At 34.4% G+C, this 24821-nt stretch overlaps 1 protein-coding gene across 1 annotated transcript; it reads left to right on the top strand.

Moving 5' to 3' along the window:
• Positions 1-17091: 17091 nt before the first annotated feature.
• On the top strand, positions 17092-21001 carry LOC131639625 (myosin-binding protein 3-like). Its single transcript, XM_058910110.1, has 4 exons — positions 17092-18486; positions 18607-18834; positions 18988-19116; positions 19204-21001. The coding sequence occupies exons 1-4, from the start codon at positions 17277-17279 to the stop codon at positions 20445-20447; spliced, it is 2811 nt and encodes a 936-aa protein (XP_058766093.1). The 5' UTR covers positions 17092-17276; the 3' UTR covers positions 20448-21001.
• The last annotated feature ends 3820 nt before the right edge of the window (positions 21002-24821 follow it).

The following is a 24821-nucleotide window of genomic DNA, read 5'->3' as shown; positions in this document are numbered from 1 at the left end:
CAAAGTATGAGATTGAAAAGTTCACCGGAGTGAATGATTTCGGTCTGTGGCGCTTGAAGATGAAAGCCCTACTGGTTCAGCAGGGTTGTTTGGAAGCGTTGAAGGGAGAGGCAGCCATGAATGCTGCATTAACGGCAGCGGAGAAGACGACTATGATTGAGAAGGCACACAGCGCAATTTTGTTGAGCCTTGGTGATAAGGTTCTCAGGCAGGTATCAAAGGAGACGACGGCATCAGGGTTATGGGTGAAACTTGAAAGTTTGTACATGACCAAATCGCTGGTAAATCGACTCTACCTGAAGCAAGCTTTGTATTCATTCAAGATGATTGAAGACAAAGTATTGGCTGAGCAGTTGGATATGTTCAACAAGCTGATTCTTGATCTTGAAAATATTGATGTGAAAATCGATGATGAAGATCAAGCGCTGTTACTATTGTGTTCTTTGCCTCGATCACATGCTCACTTCAAAGAAACTCTCTTGTATGGAAGGGAGTCCCTGACGTTTGAAGAAGTTCAATCAGCCTTGTACTCTAAGGACTTGAATGAACGAAAGGAGCATAAACCTTCGACTGTTGGCGAAGGTTTGGCCGTTAAAGGAAAACTCTTACGAAAGGATGGTAAGTTCGACAAGAAGAAAGGCAAAAGCCAGTCGAAGACTTACAGTGGCGAAGCATCTGGCATTCGATGCTACCATTGTAAGAAGGAGGGTCACACAAGAAAGGTGTGCCCTGAACGCTTCAAATATCATGGAGGTAAGGATAATGGCAACGCTGCCATTGTTCAAGATGATTTCGAATCATCTGATGTTCTTGTGGTTTCAAGCAGTGACTCTAAGAAGGAGTGGATTATGGATTCAGGTTGCACTTGGCACATGACTCCAAACAAAGACTTGTTCGAGGAATTATGTGATCAAGATGGTGGATCAGTATTGCTGGGAAACAACAAGGCTTGCAAGATTGCAGGTGTTGGATCTGTGAGATTCAAGCTCCATGATGAGTCAATAAGGTTGTTGACTGAAGTCAGGTATGTTCCTGATTTGAAGAGAAATTTGCTTTCTCTTGGTGAATTCGACAAGAAAGGATATGTTTTCCAAGGAGAGAAAAGCATCCTAAGAGTCATGAAGGGGTCGAAGGAAGTCTTGAGAGGCGTGAAGAAACAAGGCTTGTATACCCTTGAGGCTGAAGTCGTAAGTGGTTCGACAAATGTTGTATCCACGAAACCTTTGTCGAAGACAGAAATCTGGCACATGAGATTGGGCCATGTCAGTGAAAGGGGTCTGGTCGAATTAGGGAAACAAAATCTGCTTGGTGGAGACAAAATCGAAAAGCTGAAGTTTTGTGAACCCTGTGTACTTGGAAAATCTTGCAGAGTGAAGTTCAACAAAGGCAAACAAAGAACACATGGATCCCTTGATTACATCCATGCTGATCTTTGGGGGCCTGCAAGGTGTCCATCACATTCAGGAGCAAGGTATTTTCTATCCATAGTAGATGATTATTCTAGAAAATTATGGGCATTCATCCAGAAGACTAAGGATGAAACTTTTGAGAATTTCAAAAGTTGGAAGACTCTGGTTGAAAATCAGACTGGCAGAAAGGTCAAGAGGTTGAGAACCGACAATGGCCTTGAATTTTGCAATGAGGCATTCGACAGTTTTTGTGCTGCCTCTGGTATTGCAAGACATAGAACTACTGCAGGTACTCCACAGCAAAATGGTTTGGCTGAAAGGTTTAATCGAACTATTTTGGAGAGAGTCAGATGCATGTTGACTAGTGCGGGGTTAACAAAGGTGTTCTGGGCTGAGGCTGTTTCGACAGCAACATATCTGATAAACAGATGTCCTTCGACAGCGTTAGATATGAAGACACCTGAAGAAGTTTGGTCGGGACATCCACCAGATCTCGACAAACTGAGAGTATTTGGCTGCGTAGCCTATGCTCACATTAGGCAAGACAAGGTCGAACCTAGAGCTCTCAAATGCATGTTCATGGGATACCCTGAAGGAGTCAAAGCTTATAGGCTATGGTGCCTAGAGCCAGGCCACAGGAGGTGTATCACCAGTCGAGATGTAGTTTTTAATGAAGCTAAAATGGCTTTTAAGAAAACTGATGATGTTGGTCGAAGTACAGAAACATCTGACGAAGAGCTGGAACAGGTAGAGATTCCTGTTGAGGTGGAGCATGTTGATGCTGAATTGCATATCCCAGATGAAGTCGAAGAAGAAGCAGAAGATGCTGAAGTTGAGGAAACTGACGATGACTACCTATTGTCGAGAGATAGGTCGAGAAGAGTCATCAAGCCACCTCAAAGACTTGGATATGCAGATCTTATAGCTTATGCCTTAATCTCTGCAAGTGAGGTTCTAGACGAAGAACCTAGAGACTATAAGGAAGTTATGAGGAGTCGAAATAAGACTGAATGGCTGAAGGCCATGGATGATGAGATGAAATCTCTTCATGATAATCATACTTGGGAACTGATCAAGAAACCTGTTGGGGCAAGGTTAGTCAGCTGTAAATGGATTTTCAAAGTTAAGGAAGGAATTGAAGGAGTGACGTTGAAAAGATATAAGGCAAGGTTAGTTGCAAGGGGTTTCACTCAGAAAGAAGGTGTCGACTTCAATGATGTGTTTTCTCCTGTTGTGAAGCATAGGTCCATTCGAATGTTGCTTGCCATGGTGGCACAGTTCGATCTTGAACTGGAACAGATGGATGTGAAGACTGCGTTCTTGTATGGTGATCTAGATGAAACGATCCTGATGAGGCAACCTGAAGGGTATGTCGAAAAGGGGAAGGAAGATTATGTGTGCAAGTTAAAGAGATCTTTGTATGGGCTGAAACAATCTCCTCGACAGTGGAATAGGAGATTCGACAAGTTCATGGCACACATAAGTTTCATTAGAAGTCAGTTCGACCATTGCGTTTACTTCAGATTTCGACCTGGTAATTCATTTGTTATTTTGTTACTTTATGTGGATGATATTCTCATAGCAAGCAACAATGTTGAAGATGTGATGAGGGTGAAGGCTGAACTCAATAAGGAGTTCGATATGAAGGATCTGGGAGCTGCTTCCAGGATTCTTGGAATTGACATTCGAAGAGATAGAAAGAAGTCGAAGTTATGTCTATCTCAAGAGGCATATCTACGGAAGATTCTTGAAAAGTTTGGTATGTCGAATTCGAAGCCAGTTGTGACTCCAACAAACCCTCAATTCAAGCTGAGTGTTGATCAGTGTCCCAGTACTGATGTCGAAATAGCCTATATGAATAGCATCCCATATGCTAATATAGTTGGTTCTTTGATGTATGCTATGGTCTGTACTAGACCCGACATAGCTTACGCAGTCAGTCTTGTAAGCAGGTACATGGCGAATCCTGGAAAGGCTCACTGGCAAGCATTGAAGTGGATTTTAAGGTACATAAATGGATCTCTGAACAGAGTTCTAATTTATGGTGGAGCCTTGGGTGAAGATAGTAAAGCAGTAATAGAAGGATATGTCGACTCTGATTATGCAGGTTGTATGGATTCCAGGAAATCTATTTCTGGATATGTTTTCACTATGTTTGGCACAGCAATTAGTTGGAAAGCAACACTTCAGAAGGTTGTTGCTCTATCAACCACTGAAGCGGAGTACATTGCATTAACTGAAGCTGTGAAAGAAGCATTGTGGCTTGAAGGCTTTGCGAAGGAGCTGAAACTTCAAGGTCGAGGTATCACTGTTAAATGTGATAATCAAAGTGCAATACACCTGTCGAAGAATTCAGCCTATCATGAGCGAACTAAGCACATTGATGTGAGGCTGCATTTCGTCAGAGGAGTAATCGAGCGTGGAGAAGTCCAAGTGCTGAAGGTTTCGACTGAAGACAATGCTGCTGATATGATCACCAAGACATTGCCGAGTTGCAAGTTTTTCCACTGTATGCAGTTGATAAAGCTGCATGAAGAAAACTAGTGTGTTCCCTTGATGTTGTAGATTTAGATCCAAGGTGGAGATTTGTGAGATATTGGATCGAACTCTAGTATGGCCGAAGGGTAGCTTCTTGGTTCGACAGGGTTAAGCATGATGTCGAAGGTTGTTCACATGCTTGTGTCGAAGATGCTAGAGTTGTTAGCATGTTAAATTATGTTTTAGTGTTTAAACCCTAATTTGTTAAGTTAGCTTGTTTATTAAGTTGGCTTGTGTAATGTGCCTTGTGAAAAAAGCCCATTAGTTAGTATGTTAGGTTTTATTATAAATAGCATACTAGTCTCTCATCATTGCTAAGCTGCAAATCCTAATTTAGGGTGAGAGAGGTTATTTGTTATTCTTGTAAACTTGTAATCTTGTTTTAAGAGAAAGTAAAAGAATAGCAGTTATAACCAATTCTTGTGTTCTTATTTTCTCCCCTATAATTCCCTATTATACTTTGTTATTGGTATCGTTTTTCACAACAATCTATGTGAAGTTATGTTTGGAATTATCAGTTATAAAGTAAAGTAGCCACAAAAATGCAAGAGCTAATCTCTGAAACCAAAATTGTGTAGCTAACATAAATTAGTTAAGTGAATTTCAAGTATCTACAAATATGTGAAATGATGTTTTCTATAGCACAAACCTGATCCTCCCCATCTCACCACCAAATAACTGCACAATAGACAAAAGTATCCAAAGTAGTATTATATTTTGTAGAACTCTGAAGATTTTCGGTTGTTTTTTTACAATTATATTCCATAAATCTCAGAATTTGCATTTAAAAAAAATGCTAATTTAAAAAAAAAACATTATAATTTTTAAATATTTTAAAAATGTATTTTATATTAAGAAAAACTGGAGAAGTTGTGTACAAGAGAAGATAAGGAAAAGTGTAAAAAGATACTTAGAGTATTTCAAAAGTACACGAGGGTGGGGTAAAAAAAAATAGGCATTATTTTTTCGCACTTTTAATAGTGCTCACACATTCTTGTGAAAAATTCAAAATGCATTTTAAATAAGGAAATGTATTTTTATTTTTGGAACCAAAGGAATCAATTTTGTTCCATATAACAATGAATAACTCATCTCAATACCATTAAAAAAGAGAAAGAAAGAAACAAGCAGTACTCTAAGCACCTAAACTATGAGGTAGTCTACAAAAGAGTGGCATAAAATGTGAGGTAATTTTTTTTATGGATCCTTAACCTTATTAGGAGTCTATGTTAGAATTTCTTTTTTAATTTTTGAATTCGGATATGCATCTTCAAACGTATTAAAATTTATTTTTTTAGAGATTTATTTGGTGATGCATTATCGAAATACATTTTTTTTTAAATCAAAGGTGTTTAAGAGATGTATATCCAAATAAATTTATTTTTTAAGTTTTTGGTGTTTCGGAGATGCATCTTCAAATTAGGGCATATACATTAAACTCATGATAGAAACCCCTCATTTCTGTCTGTTTTCAAACACAAACTCTCAAATATCCAAAACCCCCCAAAATCTCAACTTTCAACAACTCTCAACTGATTTCTACTCATTCCAACAGATTGCAACTCATTTTAATTCCTAATATAAACTCATTTCAACAACTTTCAAAGCTTCAAATTTGAGTAAGTTTTTCAAAATTCATTTTTCTACTTTGTATGTTAATAATAAGTTGTTTAAAATCATTTAAAGTTAATAGGTTGAAGTATAACTTGTAAAATGTGGTTGTTTGGTGTAAAAAATGAGGCTTTTTGGTGATTGAGGGTGAAGTTCAAAAATGGTTGTCACAGGTGTTTTGGGAAGTGCATCACCGAAAAACACCTTTGAAGGGTTTTGAAGATTCACCTCAGAAATTATGCCTGCGTTGTTTTTTTTTAAAATTTTTTCAAACTTGTTCTTATTCCCTCCCTTTGAGTACTAATTAATTTTTTTCAGGAACATGGCTGACAATCCGAACAAAGTTAGACTCGACAGACCAACCCAAACGGCTTTCGCTCAGTGTGAGAGAGTTGAACAGGCTAAGAGGGGTCGAGAACGCAGTCGGGTACCGCGGGAGGAAGTGGAGGGACCATCCACTTCTGCTCCCAAGAGTTGTCTATCTTGTACATCCTCATATAGGGATAATGAGGAGGCACCAGAGAACATTCATGTTCCTGCAGCCGAGGAGGTTTGTGTTCCGGCACCCGTTTATGTTACCCCAGCTTACCCAGGAGGGTCCTCTGACACCTGCCTCTTGATATATTACTCCGATCATGTCGTCTGACATGTTTCCACTTAAAAAGAATATTTTTTGTTACACTTTTTATTACAGTTTTACTTTTTTTATTACACCTCCCTCTTGATATTAATATTATTTATCTTTACAGGAACATACAGTACTAAAGTCCCTGAACCACACTAAAAAAATATTCACTCTGCATCATCTTAATGCGAATCGGTTCAAGGAGGTCATTTTTGCCTCCGGACTTTCCAAACTTTGTTGTTCGGGTTATAACACCATTAGCCACGGAATGCAAGGGGCATAAGATGACACAAGGAAACGTCATCTTTCCACTTTCCTGTTGGAGAGATGACGATTACTCTGGATGACGTCACCTGCCTACTACATCTTCCTATTCGAGGGAGGCTCATTAACCACTCCCGCATCACTCGTGATGTTGTCATTGAGTGGATGGTTGACTATTTAGATGCTCAACCAGGAAAGGTAGTTGAGCAGAGTTCCTTGACTAATGGGACACATGCGGGTTCTAATTCTTGAAGGACCTTTATCACGACCATCTCATTGCTTCAACTGATTCTGAGAATGAGGGTGATGACACCTTTGTTCAGTACCACCAAGAATGAGGCTTCATTCATGTTTTTGGTTGGCACGTCCCTTTTATGGACAAAAGTGCTAACTACATGGATGTAACATCCCTCAGGTACTTCATGGATTTGGATACGGTGGGGAAGTGGAACTAGGGGGCCGACTGTTTGGTATACCTATACCAAAAAATGAATGAAACCTCTAACTGGAGGACGAGACAACTTTTAGGCTCTTACACACTGTTGATGGTACCTTTCATTCCCACTATTAATTTATTTTACTATTAATAATTTTTTCCAACATGTCTCTTATTCATTTTTCAGGGATGGATCATTTCTCACTTCCACCGTATTCATGGTTTTGGTTTTGATACTGACTATACGGAGGAGATGATGATGGCTGCCATGTATCTCCCCCGTAGAGGGAATCAAGATGTGTTACCGTTTCGGATGTATCTTGATAGGACTATTCATGATGACATCCTATGGACGTCGTTTGAGGATCACAGAGATATTATCCCACTCGACTCCATCTCTTTATACTCCGGGTGGCTGGTATGTGGGACCGATACTATGGCCAGGTATCTTCCAGAGCGATGCATGCAGGATTTTGGATATGTTCAGACCATATCCAGATCTCCATCTCAGGTTGCTCCCGACACCATTGTTCGTCGGGATCTCAATGACATCTTTGAGGATTGGGAGCATCATATCGTGTCACAGGACAATCGATTGACGAAGGCATCCAACAGTTGGCATTTTATAGAGGGGTATGTGACATGGTTCTACACAGTGTCACACCCTATCCTGACACCAGATGCTCTTGGACGTCCATATAGGCCAACTTATGAGGAGATTTTGGAGAACCAGCAGACCCAGGATGACCATGCCACTGATGTCAAAAGCACCACTGATAGTGTTTTTCTAAACCATTGAACCCACCTTATAAGGATAAGGTGGGTTCAATGGTTTAAAAAAACACTGTCAGGTGATTGAACCCACCTTATTAGGATAATCCTTAAGTGAGCCTCTGCCACATAGGACAACTCCTCAAATGATCTGTTGTAGAGGTTCAGATAACCTGTGGGAAAATCCCCAAAGTAGGGGAGGCGGATCTTAGTCAACTGAAAAATGTCAAAAAGAATGTCTCTTAAGAGGGATGAGAAAGGGTGAGGAACATCTCTAACTAGTCAAGTATCTCCCCCATCACTACTATCTAGAGTGGCTGTTAATTGTATATCCCTATGGACCTGAGAAGAAGCTTCCCCTTGCTCTAGAATCTTGGAGGAAGGTTCATTAAAGATAAATAAATCTTCGATGCGATTTAAAGCCTTCCTTGAAAGTTGATTAGTTGGGAGATAGAGAGGGGAGGCAATTGGTCTCCTCTCAACCTCTCACATTTCCAGACGTTTCTTCCTCTTAGCCAGGGAGACTACTAACATTTTTCTTAGGCAAAGGACGAAAGAAAAACAGTTAGGAAAATATTCAGGGTACAATCTCAAAGGTTGCCTAATAACCGACTCACCTAAATAGTCATCTATCCCATTATCATCATCCTTTAGATCCAAGGAGATTAGGGTAAAGAAGCACATGTATTGGAACCTTGACAATTCTTGAACCACCTTCCACTTAAGGGGGGGGGGGGGGGAGGTAAGATCATCAGAAGAGAATCTAAAGGAAACTTTTGAATCACTCGTCTAGGATAATGGGAAGAAGAAAGCACCCATCGACTTAGTCGTAACCATCAAAGCACCTTCTCGCCCCTGGCTTCGACAGACTTATTCTTCAAATCAAGGTAGGGGTTGAAGTAAGGCGCCAATACATTTCTCTGTGGAAGATTGAATAGAGTCCCCCAACTTCTTGTATGCATTAGCCTAGCATTGAAGTAGGAGAAAAAAATCCCCACAGTGGGAGTAGCCTCCATCCGACGACACATAACTTTAAAGGCCCTAATAATACTCTATATGTTGGGCGTAATTTTGGAAGGGGCGACATTGGCGGTTGAAAAGATCTTGGAATCAAACTGCGCAAAAGGGATTGTGACCCATAAATAAAAATAACAAGAAGATGAATATAGAAATATGGAACGAGCGAGCCACCCAGTGGCCATGTTAACTTTCTCCTCTTCGGAACAAGGTCCCAGGATCACGTATTCTTCGTGTCCCATACTAGAAAGTCCTTTACTATAATGTGTTTATCACCTTTCCCCATTGAGCCCTGATAAGAACCAAAAGAAGCATGAACGTTACTAACAAAGATCCTTGGGCCACTGTCTATAATATTAAAAGTACAAAAGAAGCCAAAAACTAAGTGGTAAATTGTACATATAATTATGATAAAAAACTTGGAGGGTACACTTCACACCCATACTGAATCCTAACTGTGTGGAAAATGATTGAGCAAAAAAAATTGAAATCAAGGAGAAGTAGGATATCCACATTTTTCTTGTTTTAATGTCATCACATTTCCCACCTTTCAATCCTTTTTCTATATGGGAGCCGTACATGTTCACTGAAGCTTTAATTAGGAAACTTAAAAGGACATCCATATTTCCTTGTTTCGGTGTTATCACATTTCAACTTTTGTATATGTTCTTTATACTGACCATTCTTTTACATCTCATCGTAACAAATGTTTGTCTTATATCAGAACCATAATCCAACATCCCGATAACAATGCTAAATTTTAATTTGACAGTCTCAGCGCGAACCCATTCAAGCATATGTTCACGTAAAGTAAACTCATGTTTACGGTAAATTCTTTTCGAATATCAACGTTAACAACTTATTGGATAATTTTGGATCGCCATCCTTAAAGACATTAACTTTAATCATAGCATCGGGGTGTTTAATCATAACATTAAGGTGCACCATAACTATAACCAATAAAAAATAAGAAAATTTCAATCAACATTGAATGAATTCGAATTTCAATTTCAGGACCAATCCTACAAGAATTCAGGTGAAAATCTTAATTAAGAATGCAAGAAAAGTTTGGAAGGGTTTAAAGTTTTTTTGTATTACAAATGAAGAGTACTATCTTTACAAAGTAATGCAACATTCGTTTTTCCGTCTAATGTTTACGGATTCTAAAATCCATAAGATGTATTTGGATTTCAAACTTCAAACTATTTTTTAACTTGGATGGTGATGTGTTTTTGACGAAGAAATTGTTGATTTATTGTGTTGTAGTGTATCCAGAATCCAATCTTCACCAATGACAAAAGATTTTTTTAGATTTCTATAGGGATTATGGAGAACTACAATGGGTGTAGTGAACATTACTCAAAAAGAAAAGGAAATAAGGGTCAAGTACAAGTGGACAAGTCTTTCCGCTATTGATTGAAAGCCCATAAGAACAATTGGCCTACAAAAATATCTTAATCAGCAAACATGGCTTAATGCTATCTCAACCATCCTTAAATGTCATTAAAGATATCAATTTACAAAATTTGATTACTTCATTAACATCTCAACTACATCCTTAAATGTCATTAAAGATATCAATTAACAAGATTTGATTATTTCATTAACATCTCTTTACATCATAAATCCAGGAAAGAACTTTTGAAAAGTTAAAGAAAAACGAGACCTAAAAAGCAAAAGCTGAAGGCAGGACCATGAATGATATCCCCACATTACATTATTTCCAGTCTTTATTTATACAAAAGACCTTAAATCACTGTCACAGTACCCTTCAAATTGATTAAGTTCCTTCCCTTCTTTCAACTCACTTTTTCTTTTCAATTTAGCTTTTTCATCATGCCAACCACCACTTTGACACCCTTGTTCCATCATTCCTTCCTACCCTTCACTTTACATTTTTTAATACAAGAATCCCAAGTCACCCACTGCTCCTTATGATGTTTTTTTCCACATGATTAATTAGTTAATGTGGATATAAAATTGTGTTTATAAAGTTTTGGGGTATTCATATATTAATGATGTTGAGCGTATGTTAATAGAAATTGGGCATATAAGAAATGTATGACCTAATAGCCATTTTTATATGGACAAGTGGTTGGGACCATCATACGCGTGGTGTGGTCCATATCAAATTCATAGAACAAGGACTGTCTAGAGTTTGTTGGTTACATTTTTTCTTTAGCTTTTTGCTGTGTTGTTCATAACAATTGGAATCAATTCTAGATACATGTGAAGTGAAAGGAAAATTAACTTACTACAAGTTGTTCGATACCCCAAATAGATGAAAAACTTATGAATCATCTCAAAACGAATGACATCATGATGAGCACCAAACAAAAAAGGAAACATTTTACTTTTAGCCAATTTGCAATCAGAATACGAAATGGAGATATTAGTATCCAGATTTTTATTTTTCTATAAACCTTTTTTTTTTTTTGTGTAAGCAAGAATATATTAACCGGAGAACTAAGGGTTCTCCAACCTTGTTACACAGGAATTTTTCTACAAACCTGTTTTAAACAAATGTGACAAATCGATTTAATTGGGCTGACCTAATTTTCAATGTCAATCCTCGTAAGAATTCAAAGTATTATTACTAGCAAGAGATAAACGACTAGAAATAAACTTGAGTGAAAATAATCTCTCCACTTTAGGCTTCTTGTAGGTCACCTTCCCTGACACATGCTCTTGCACAAGATAACACGTATGAGAAAAATTACCATTACAATTGTTATCCACCAATTAACTAACATACAATAAATTGGAAGCGAGACCAAGTGATAAAAGCACATTCCAAAAATTAGAGTTGATGTCACTAACATCAGTGATAAATATATTATTTTCATCAACAATTTGAATTTTCTAATTACCTTGATAAGAATGTAAATTGTGAAAATGTTCGATGGAACCTGTCATGCGATTAGAAACACAAAAATCAATAAACGATGGACAAGAAACATTATAATATTTATATTGAATTCCCAATGTTGAAAGAGTAAAAAGTACTATTTATTGAATTATTTTAGGATGAAGAGCATCGCCATTAGATGCACCATAATGAACGGGTCAATTACATTGTAGTGGCATGAAATTCTTGCATCATGTGTTGCGTTGGTCTTTGAGGACACATGGGACAATAAGAGATAATACGATCCCAGTCCTTGCAATAATTACAAAATTTTGTAGGGTAACTACGAGCAATATGTCCAAGTTGTTTGCAAGAAAAACACTGGAATCGTCGCATATCACGTCCTTTACCTATACTTTGAGCATCACATGCAATTGTCACATGCTCTAAAATGAGAGCATCATGAGACATGGTTCCTTGAGTTACGAAATATTGTTCATCCCTAAAAAGTTCAGCAACATAGGTATCTAAGGAAGGAACATGATTTATATTCATCAAATCACTGACGACCTCAAATTTATACAAAACTTCTTGAAAAATTGATCCCACTTACTAGTGTTGAGAACATCAACGTGAATAATATCAAAGTGATCTTTTCACAAATTTAAAAAACTAGAATAACATTCTTGAATGGACAAATTACCTTGTTTGTATTGACTACCTCTAACTCCAACTAAATATTTTTCATTGCTTTGTTCTAATAAATATATTTCAAATAGTTCAACATTACTCGAGCAGCTGAAAATAAGCACAAATTATTGATCATATGGGGATCAATAGTATCGAGAATTCAAATAATAATTTGAACACGTTTAGTTTTCCACATATCTAAAACAATGTTCCCAATCGATACCTTAGAAACATCCACGGAATAATTTCATAATCACTTTCCTTTGACATAATTTTTTGACTAAAATTAGTAACAAACCCATGCATTCGGACGAGTTATGTTTTGTTACGCGCATTTGAATACATCATTTATTTTATATAAAATATTAAAAAAGAAAAAAAATTAGATAAATAATTGATTATTTCGTATATAAAAATATTTAGATCAGTAACAAATTTTTTCCGTGTACCATATTTGGATAAAAAATGTTTGATCATAAATACCATTTCTCGTATATAAAAATATTTAGATCAACCATAGATTTTTTTCTCGTATACAGACTTCATTTTTGTTTAGGTATCATTTACAAAAATATTTGGATCAATAGTAAATTTCATATATAAAAATATTTAGATCAATAGAAGATTTTTTTCCGTATACCATTTTTGAATAAAAAATATTTGGATCATAAATACCATTTTTTCGTAAATAATAGATTTTTTCCGTATACAAATATTATTTTTGTTTAGGTATCATTTATAAAAATATTTGGATCAATATTAAATTTTCGTATATAAAAATATTTAGATCAATAATAGATTTTTTGGCCTATGCCATTTTTGAATAAAAAATATTTGAATCATAAATAAGATTTTTCGTATATAAAATATATAAATCTATAATAGATTATTTTCTCGTATAAAGACTTCATTTTTGTTTAAGTATCATTTTGATCAATAGTAGATTTTTTCCCGTATACCATTTTTGAATAAAAAATATTTGGATCATAAATACCTTTTTTCGTACATAAAAATATATAGATCAATAATAAAAAAATTCATGTACAAAATTTAATTTGGTTTAGGTATCATTTACAAAAATATTTGGATCAATAGTAAATTATCATATATACAAATATTTAGATCAATTATAGATTTTTTTCCCGTATACCATTTTTTAATAAAATTATTTGGATTATAAATGCCATTTTTTATATATAAAAATAATAGATTTTTCCTGTATACAAATATCATTTATAAAAATATTTGGTTCAACAGTAAATTTTCGTATATAAAAATATTTAGATCAACTATAATTTTTTTTCGGTATACCATTTTTTATGAGGTGGCAGAATAAATAGAGAAGTTGTTTTGCTTTCACCAATCTGAAAAACACCATCCATCCTTCAAATTTTCTATATCTTTTTTATTTCACAGATCTGAAAAAATCATTTATCTTTTTCACAGATCTAAAACATATTATTGATTTCACAGATGTGAAACATCACTAATCTAAAATTGTAAGTAACAATAAAACCTAAAACATTTGAAAGAAACATTTGATATTTAATATTGTTGTTGAAAAATGCATAAATGAAGAGAAAAGGGTAAGGAAAGAAAATCGTGGAAGAAAGAAGTGAGAAAGTGATGAAAGAGAAAAAAAATAGAGAATGAAGAGAGATTTGGTAATTTTGATTAAATATGAAGATTATATTATTTTAATAATAAAATTAAGAACTTTATTGTGCAAAGACCAAATAAAGACAATTTTAATGTGGTGGCAAAAAATCAAATAAAGGTACTATAGACTTTTCCACGACCATTAACTTTCTTATATTATAGATTCTCAAGTAGGATAACTTTTGCCTTTAAAACGAAGACAAAAATAGTCTCTTTCTATTTCCGAAGCTATAAATTCAATGTTAATAAAAAAACAAGACTTGATAATTTTTTATGGGGAAAATACTCATTTTCGTCCTTTAACTTTATCTCGGGGTCCATTTTGGTCCCTTAATTTTTAAAAGTTCAATTTAATCCTTTAAATTTTAAACAGCGTCACATTAGTCCTTTCCGTTAGGTCTGTTAGTCAAAAGTCAAAATAAATGTCCACTTGGCATACAATTGGCGCTGATGTGGCGAAGTATTCATCTAAAGCCACAGTTTCTTGCAACATTCATAGCATTGTCCAGAAACTCATCAAATTTGCATAACCACTTTGTCTGGAAAAAATCCAAAATTTATGGATAGCAACAAAATCCCAAATTCACATTCTTCCACAAATTTATGGATAGCAAAATTCACAGCATTGTCCAGAAATTTATGGATCACAAAAAACCACGGATTCAACCTAATTCTCCAAAGTTCTCTCTCAGATGACACAAACTTTCACCAATTTTCATCAACCTGTAGCTTTTGCAACAACCCATCATCTTCCTCCAAAATTCTGCAAAGTTATCATCATCTTCCTCCAAGCAAAACTTACTTAAGCGTCCATTACCTGCAAGCATACTACCCGCATCTATAGTGACTCAACAACATTGACACAACTCTTCCAATAACAAATCAACGCCACAACGACGAAAGCAGCACAAGCAAAGCTAGAGGGGAATAGAAGAAGAAGAAGAAGAAGAGAAAGGAAACAAAAGTGCAGCGAACGAAAGAAGACTGTCACCTGAGCCATCAAATTGGAGGTAGTTTTTCGCTTCTTTTTCGTTTCTTCGATTGCATTGTTGTTGTTCATGGAGTTGTTCATTCTGATTAACTCGCCTTCACTATCGCTGCAATGGGATTACGTTGAACACGATTGAAACAATCATTAACCCAGAAATGCAGAAATTTAAATTGGGGCCTTTTCAATCGCAACCCTAAATCACCAACACCGAGCAATCAAGAAAACCTAGGTGAACAAAATTTGTTGAACACGATTGAGACTTCTGAAAGGCTTCAACTTGATGAATTCTCGAGGGTTTCACACTCCCACAATGGTTGAATTGAACCTTGAAAGCTTCAAAATTGAAAGATCAAAGAAAAATTAGCAGAAAATTGAAATGTAGGTCAGAGAGATGAAGAGTTCAGAGAGAAAGAACATGGGTTTTTAACAACATCAGTTTCTGGTGTGATAAATAAGAATTTCTGGTTTTTGGTGGCTTTGAAAGGAAGAAGATGATGACTAGATGCAAACTAGAATGCCACATATGCAAAAGTAAACACTGTTACAGGAAAATAGACGGAAATAACGTAAATGAGACGGTTTAAAAAATTAAAGAATTAAATTGAACTTTTTATTCATTCTTTAAAGACGAATAAATAGAATATCACGGATTCAAATATACAACATAGATATGATATTTCTATATAATTATCAACTGGGGGACTGACATAATAAAACAAACAAGACTCAGAATAAAAACTAAGACACGTACAAAATGAAGCAGGCACACACTAAACCAATGGTAACTTTTCCCTTGAAGAAAATACAATGACTGGATCGTAAATAAGTTACTACAAAAGGTTTGAACTGAATCGCTAAACAAGAACTAAAAAGGAGTTGATAGCTAGTAGCTGATAGCTGGTAGCTGATAGTTGATAAGTTAATTTGAGTGTTTGGTAAATTAGCTGTTATACTAACTGATAAATACAAAATGACATAAAAGGACATTCTTAATTAAGAAATTGATAGTCTCATTATATTATTGTATTATATAATTCAATTAATTTTTATAAAATAAAAATACATATATTAGCAAACACATGCAAAAAAAATTAATATATATTAAAATTAAAAATAACATCAAAATATATCGAACAATTATATATAAATTTTTAAATGAACTTATATAATAAAATTTATATATAAATTTAATAAAATATATAAAATAACACCATTACGATTTTGAATTCAATTATACTAATTTAAAATAATTATCTCTTAATATTTCACAAATTTAAAAATTAGCAACACTATCTCTACTTTCATTACAAGGCATGTAATTTTAATGTCGTTAAAAAATATTAAATATTGCATTTTTTTTGTTAATCGACACGAATATAATTATACAACGCAAAAACTGTTATATATATATATATATATATATATATATATATATATATATATATATATATATATATATATATATATATATATATATATATATAAGGGTAAAATTGTATTTTTGTTAAAATAATAGGGATATAAATAAAATAAAAAGTCACAAGCTAAATGCTAAAAGCTTAAAAATTACTTTAAATAGCTTTTGAAAAAAAAGCTAAAAACTAAAAGTTAAAAGTTAAATGACAGTTACCAAATAGATTAGTAATCACCCGCGATGAAATCAGTAACCAATTAAGACTTACAATAACAACCAAGAATCAATCAGCGAAAAAATATTTAGATCACCCACATGGAAGCGTCAACTAGACCTATTCCAAAAACGATAATAGGACAAGTTCTATTAAATTCTAACTAGACTAGAACTATGTAAGTAATGTCCTTTGCTTTGATATTTCATTGAATATATAGTGTATAGTTACAACATATGCATCTAATAATTACAAACTAAGAAAACTAAATCAATTCTCAATATGTCTCTAATTTGTCTAACCTAAGATCATCAATATTATTACATGTGTGATATTATTTTCTAATTGATAATGTTAATCACATTAACTTTGAATTAAGAAAATTTCTATATATTTTTAAAACAATTTTTTTTTTTTAAATTTAAAACAAACTCAGATGTTCTCATTACAAAAATTGAGAGTGAACTCTTCTAATTTTTTTTCCTCCATAAAACAATATTAACAAGTAATTATGATGTTGGCTGTGAAACAACATAGATAAATATTACACCACAGCTGAGATCCACTTTATCCTAAAGGCAATTATTACTGATACAGTTACAGAATCACTATCATTTTTCTCAGACCATGTTTCTTTTGCCAATTACAAACCCTTTTCTTTCCTGTCAAAAACAGCACAAAACATAACACTTTTCTTTTCAACCTATTTTTCTTTTCTTTACACTACTATTCAACTCCTTCTAGTGTTTATGCATTTCTTCAACAAACATTGTTTGAAAAAAAAAATCAATGGCTGCTACCAACAAGTTTGCAACCATGTTACATAGAAACACCAACAAAATAGTTGTAATTCTAGTCTATGCATTTCTTGAATGGATCTTAATCCTCCTTCTTCTTCTCAACTCTTTGTTCAGTTATTTTATCACTAAATTTGCCAAATGTTTTGGCCTTAAACCACCTTGTATTTTCTGTTCAAGGCTTGATAATGTGCTTCACCAAGGGAATAGTAGCTCCAATTTTTACAGTGATGTTGTTTGTGAGACTCATGCAACTGAGATTTCAAATCTTGGTTACTGCTCAAATCATCAAAGATTAGCAGAAACAAATAGCATGTGTGAAAGTTGTTTGGCTTCTAGACCAAATCATCATAGGATTGGTTTTGTTTCATTGAGAAGTCATGAAAAGTATGATGAAAATGGAGAGAATGTAGATAGCTGTTCTTGCTGCAATGAGAGCTTGAATAGATATCTTTATCCTTCTTATTTGCTGTTGAAGCCTTCTTGGGAAGATGGGAACTATCTTGGCAAAGGTTCACTCATTGTTGAATCAATAGAAGATGATGATGATAAAGAAGGTGAGGGTAAATACATTGAATTTGAGATAAACAATGGAGAAGATCATGATCTTGATCATGTTCATGATGAAGAGGTATTAGATGAGCATCAGATATTTTCTGATATTGAAAGTTTTATCCTTAGAGAAGTGGCGGAGGATCGATCGAGTTCGGTTTCAAATTTGAATTCGGATGAAAAAGATGTAGGAAAAGATGAGAAGGAAGATGATCCAAGTGGTGATGATGAGTTCATTCATCAATTTGTTGATACTCCTTTTATGCAGGCTTCACATTTGGAAGATAGATCAATTGAAATCATCAATATGCACTTTGAGAATTCCGTAGCCCGTGAAGACGACCGGTTGATCCCGGTTAAGTTAATAGACTCAATTACTTGTTTAAATCTTGAGACATGCAAATTGAATGAGGGGATTGAGATGATTCAAACTTTTGTCACTGAGTCACTGGTTGAACCGCATTCGAATGTCTTTGAAGGGGAGGTTTTACTCACAATGAATGAGAATGCAGAGAAAAGAAACATGAGAGAACTTGAAGAAAGTTTGGAAAATTCAATAACTTTGGAAGTTGAAGGGTTAAATCAGAATTCAGCAGTTCAAACTTCTATGAATGATGATAATAGTATTGAAGAGGCAGAAAATGCACAAGGTACAAAAAAATTTCTTGATTTATAGAGTTCTTGGTACTTTATTTACAATTGTTTTGTTACAAAATGCATGATATGATTCTATTGGTGACCATAAATTCACAAGATTTTGGTTCATGCAGTTGATCTTTTTCGATCTCAAGAACCGATCTGCTCGTATGAATGTACACAAGATGATGAATCTGAATCAAGTGATGATGATGACGATGACGACGACGACGACGACGAAGCTGAAAATGCCTTTGAAAAATTCATTTCTCAGAATAATCTAAGAATGTCTCACAGTTTATCCAATGATGAAAAAAGTTTGGAAGCAGATATTGAAGAAGAACAAGAAAATACTCCACCAGGTACAGACAGTGCTTATATAAAAACTGTTTGACTTTATTTTATCTTTTCTTATAGATATAGATTAAACATAAGCACTTATATGATAAGTGCTTAATTCAGCAGTTTATCCAAAAAGTTGTAGTTATTTATAACTTCAACATTTGCTCACACAGATGATTTGCCTCCATCTGAAGAACTAACTTGCTCAAATCAATTCATACCAGAAGATCAATCTTCTACAAGTGAGGATGACACTGAAGTTCCTAATGCATTTGATGATTTCATTGCACAGAACAATATATGTGAGTTTTGTATCTAGTTGCTTATTTTTATCTTTTCTATATGTGAAGCACTTAATTCTAAACTGAAATTGAACTGCAACAATTCAGATACCGATAAAACCGGTGTAAATGATGATGAAATGGCTGAGAAAACAGTATCGGTTGAAAAAGTTGAGGAGGAAACAAGCCATCAATCTTCCAAATTCTCAGAATCATGTGAAGTAGAAGAATCTATGGATGGAAGTGTTGCAAGTGAGGTAGAATACGGCGATCCTGTTTTAACAATCGACCGGCTAAAAAAAGCAGTAAAAGCCGAACAAATAGCCCTTAGTGCTATATATCAAGAACTAGAAGAAGAGAGAAGTGCCTCAGCAATAGCTACAAACCAAACAATGGCAATGATTACAAGGCTGCAGGAAGAAAAAGCAGCAATGCAGATGGAAGCATTGCAATACCAAAGAATGATGGAAGAACAAGCTGAATATGATCAAGAAGCTTTACAGATTTTGAACGATTTGATAACGAAAAGAGAGAAAGAGAAACAAGAACTTGAGAAGGAAGTGGAAGAGTATAGGGAAAAAGTTATGGATTATGAGGCAAAAGAGAAGTTAAGGTTGTTGAGAAGAATGAAAGATGGAAGTGTAAAAAGTAGAGACTCTTGTTCTTGTTGCAACACGGGATTCACCGATGAACTATCCGTTGATCTTAACAATGAAGAAAAAGAAGAAAATGTTGAAACAGTTTCTAACTTGGAAGAGATAGCATTAGATTGTGTAAAGCATGTAAGTGAACTTGATAGTACTTTAGAAGAATTTGAGGAAGAAAAAGCTTCTATTCTTGATCAACTCAAAGCATTAGAGGAAAAGATAATTTCATTGGAAGATGGTGAAGAATATCTTGATGACAAAGAAGACTATTCTAATGGAATTTCATACGATAAGAATTCTCCAAGAAAAACAATCGGTTGCTTGGCGAAGAAGTTACTTCCATATTTAGATGAAGTTGATAATGAAAATGATGAAGAAGCATTTGCGTTTGATAGAGAATTGGAAAGTGAATCAAATGAAATGCAAAAATCAGTTCCTATAATGAGTCAAATGGATAGCATGAAAGTGTGTGTTGAAGAGGAAGTTGATCGTGTTTACGAGAGGCTACAAGCTCTTGAAACAGATAGAGAGTTTCTACAACATTGTATGGGATCTATACAAAATGGAGGAGATGAAGGAAAGGATTTGCTACAAGAAATCTTGCAACATCTTCGTGATCTTAAGAATGTTGAACTTCGGTTGAAGAATTTGGACAATGATCCATCCACTATAGTTGAGTTACATTCACCATGTAAAGACTTGTAGTAGGTATGAGGTATATGCATTTTATATTGAATCTAAATCTAGTTTTCTGGTGTTATGTCATGGTTTGTTAAATTGGTAATATGAAGACTACAAAGTTGAAGCATTTTCATAGCTAAAGTGTGACTATGGGCTTGCTACAAAAATTATAAGAGGCCCATCATTTTGCTGGATGAGAGGAGAGAAAACATCTCTTAAAAGTATGGGCTTATAAACCTCGAGAGAAAATCATGTGTGGATCATTGTGTATAATTGGTTGGTGGTGTTGTTAATCTGGATTTCAAAATCCGAACACATATTTACTTATGATTTGTTTTGTTTTTAGACAGACTTTTTTGTGTATTTGGCGCCTCTGAATTTTAAAATCTGACTTTTAGGATTTTTTTATTTATTTATAATTTCGCCAAAACATGTGAGTAAGACATAGGTTGTAAATAACAATCCCTATTTGATACTACTTTTCAAACTCCCTTCTAAAAAATTGCAAAATTTATGTTTCACTTCCTTTCATTTAGTCTTTAAAAGGAAGAAAGCCTTGACACTCACTCAATAAGGGAGGTTACAAAGTCTCAAATAATTAGAATCTTGATTCTAATTAAAAAAATTAGATTCCTAATAAAAAAACACAAAATCAAAAAAAGTTATTTATTATTTTTTTAATTGTTATCAATCTTAATTATTAAATTTTCTTTTTTTTTAATAAATGCAAGTAAGATATCAAGATTTTCAATTTTGAAAAACTTGGGCATAAACAACTGTCACGGAAATAGTTATTGGCTAAATAAAATTTAGTTGATCTAATGGATATATGTTGAACTCATGTGTACACTTCAAGAGCATTGAAGAGTCATTTCAACCAAAGAAGTTTGTTATCTATCTATTCATTTAATTACATTTTTTGCTCTTAGCATTTTCTTTAATAAGGTACCATCGAGATCGAGTTTGTGAATCCATGACTCCTCGTGACACTACTAATTTTTGAACCAACGCATGTAGTTCTAGTTCCTTTGATCCCGTCTTGGATCAAACAAGTCTCTATATGTTCATTCTGGTGATGATTCGTCTTTTGTTTCTATCACTCTTGTTCTCAATGGGGTTTAATTACCATAAATATGTGTGATCAATTCATAGAGCTCTCGGTGGTAAAATAAAGTTTGATTTTGTTGACGAAAGAATTCCTACTACAATATATTTGTTTAATCTGAGTATTCATGCTTGGACTCGTTGCAACATGCTGGTCCATTCTCGAATTATGTGTTCTATCTCTAAATCTATTGGTCAATCGATCATGTTTATGGAGAACGCCATTGACGTTTGGAATGATTTCAAAGAAAGTTTTGCAAAAGAAGATTTCGTTCGAGTTTCTAAATTACAACAAAAAATGTATGCTTTGAAGCAACATCATCGCACAATAACTAAATTCTTTTCTTATCTCAAAATCTTATGGGAAAAATTAGAGATGTATATGCCTATACCTATTCTTGTGATGTTATGCGAATTGCTAGGTCTAACCATAATCTTTTGTATGCCATTCGCTTTTTGACTGGATTAAATGAGGAATTCAATGTTGCTAAATCTCAAATTTTATGGTTAGATCCCTTACATAGCTTAAACAAGATTTTTCTATGGTTATATACAACATGAACGCCACATTACTCCTATTACCGCCTCTATAGAGGATTCTAAGGTACTTGCTAATGCAATTGATAATTGGAAATCTGGTTTTAGAAACACAAACTCTGGACAAAGAGATGGCACATTTAGTGGTAAATTTGGTACATAGTTGATACATATTATCGTGAACATTGTGTTCCCCCTCATTTGCAGTGAAATTCTAGTTCCACGTTTCACAATGCCACTTCATATGGTACTGATAATGTTCCTATTGATTCACGTTGTGACTCTTCTGTTGATCATCAACCTACACCTCATTTCACCACTGAGAAAACAATACTTTTCTATCACTTCTCCGGACTTTAAATGTTAGCAACCAATCAACCAATGCTCATGCTTCCAATCATGTGAGTTCATTCCATTCAACTGGTCATTCATCAATTGTTAACAAAGGTAATACAATTGTATATTCTTCTTTTGTCAACCATTTAACTTTTGGTTCTTGGATCATTGATTCAGGAGCTAGTGATCATATATGTGATTTTCTCCATTAATTTCATTCTTACCATGATATTAGTCCTGTTAACATTAGGCTACCTAATAGAAAATTTCCTACAGCTAAACATATTGGTATAATTCATTTTACACCTTAATTTTTCATTACAAATGATCATTTTACTCTTCACTTTTCTTTAAATTTGATTTGATTATGCCATGATTTGAATTGTCTTGTTAATTTTACAAGTTCTACTTGTATCATCCAAAATCCTCAATCATTGAAGATAATTGGTTCTTCGGATTTTATTAATGGGCTTTACCATTTAAATCGGCCAAATGAGACTTTGAATGTCTCTGCAAACATTTATACGTCAATTATGATCACTATACCGGGTAAGGCTCTATGGCCTTTTAGGTTAGGTCACCTTTCTAGTTCTTGAATGGCCTTGTTACACTCTGATTTTCTTTTTCTTGTTGTAAATTAAAATGAAATTTGTTCGCGTCAGGCAGAACAGATGGCCACCAATGGTAGGCTTGATCTTCGGTGATGGTTGAGAAAAAGGGGTTGTACCTGCAAGGTACTCCGATGCCAAAGTAAGTAAGAGAACAAGGTACAACACAAAGTATGAGATTTTGGACAAAGTTTGGATTACCTTACCCTCTAGAGGTAGAGGGCTATTTATAATGCTCTGTTGGAGTAGAGTGGATCTCCTATCTTCGTGGGCTTATGCGTGATTTCCGGCCCAGAATATAGGGGGTTGTTTGACTAGGTCTTGACTAGTCGTGCCCGAGATACTAGCCGTTGTCGGGGATGGAGTTCCAGTGTGCTCGGCTAACCTCCAGTCGTGCTCGGTCAATGGGAAGACGTCTTCTCCATCAGTTTTAGTGGGTTGGATCAATGCTTATTGAGTCGGTTAATGCCAAAAAATCGATTGGACCAATTGAAACAATTGAGTTAGTCCAGAACAAAATTTGTGAGAATTTGTGATGTATGTCATTTGGAGAAATATAGGAATTTATTTTATCAAAGAGGTTTTAGTAAAGTTGCTAAACCCTTTGATCTTATTCATAAAACATATGAGATCCATGAGGCGGATACATACTTGCATGTGTTTTTTTTTTGTCTACACATTAAAGTCCAGCTCCCATATAGAAAGTCGAAAGCGATCAGGCTAAATGTGTAAGGATCATATAGACCAAGCTTTAAATTTGTTTAGAGCGAGTGAATTGAAATTTAAAATAGAATTTAAAGTCTCTTTAAACAACGAGCAACTTGGAATGGAGGTCATATCACCGGCAGAGACAATGTATATTGGGGGTTCAATTGAACCCTAAACCCTAAACCCTAAACCCTAACTTTAAATTCTATTTTGAATTGAAATTTAAAATAGAATTTAAAGTCTCTTTAAACAACGAGCAACTTGGAATGGAGGTCATATGCACCGGCAGAGACAATGTATATTGGGGGTTCAATTGAACATGTGGAACTAGAAAAGTGCACTAATAATTAAGAAATATTGATAAAAAATATTTTGCTTAATTTGCTTTATTTTTTTAATAAGTAATTTCTATCAAGTGAGTTTCGAATATGAGAATTTGAGAGGAGTACACTCTAAATTTGTTTTATAAAATTAGAAGTAATAGTTTTTTTTAGATATTTGTATTTTATAGTTTTGATGAAACTTAAATATTTATTTAAAAAATGCCAAAGAACTTATAGTAATCTTATAGTAATCTGTACATGTACATGTTCAAAGTTGCACATTCTACTTATTCAGCTTAAAGACTTAAATCATTGAAGAGTTATTTTATGTTAGAAAAGTTCATTTATCTTTAGCTAGTCCTTGTTGTATTATCTTAAATACTAACGAAAAATGTGTGTAACAAAATTGATAACTAATTTAATGATTTTATGCAATTAATTTGTAAGTATATATAATCTTTTTCACTACAAAATACGGTAATTTGCTACGTAAAAATCACGTCACAACCTAAAATATCATGTCGCTACATTCAAATTAAGTTGTGGGGAAACACGTCGTAGGAACACTGAAGGATAGAAAAACACTTAGAAAGGGGGGGATTGAATAAGTGTAACTTTAAATCTTGGACGATAAAAATAAAATGCACAATTATTTTTATCCTGGTTCGCTGTTAACGAAGCTACTCCAGTCCACCCCCGCAGAGATGATTTACCTCAACTGAGGATTTAATCCACTAATCGCACGGATTACAATGGTTTTCCACTTAGTCCACGACTAAGTC

The sequence above is a fragment of the Vicia villosa genome, unplaced genomic scaffold (genome assembly GCF_029867415.1).
Source record: "Vicia villosa cultivar HV-30 ecotype Madison, WI unplaced genomic scaffold, Vvil1.0 ctg.002711F_1_1, whole genome shotgun sequence".
NCBI classification, from domain to species: Eukaryota; Viridiplantae; Streptophyta; class Magnoliopsida; order Fabales; family Fabaceae; genus Vicia; species Vicia villosa.
Note: the sequence above shows the minus strand (reverse complement) of the source record. Positions and strands in the feature narration are given on the sequence as shown.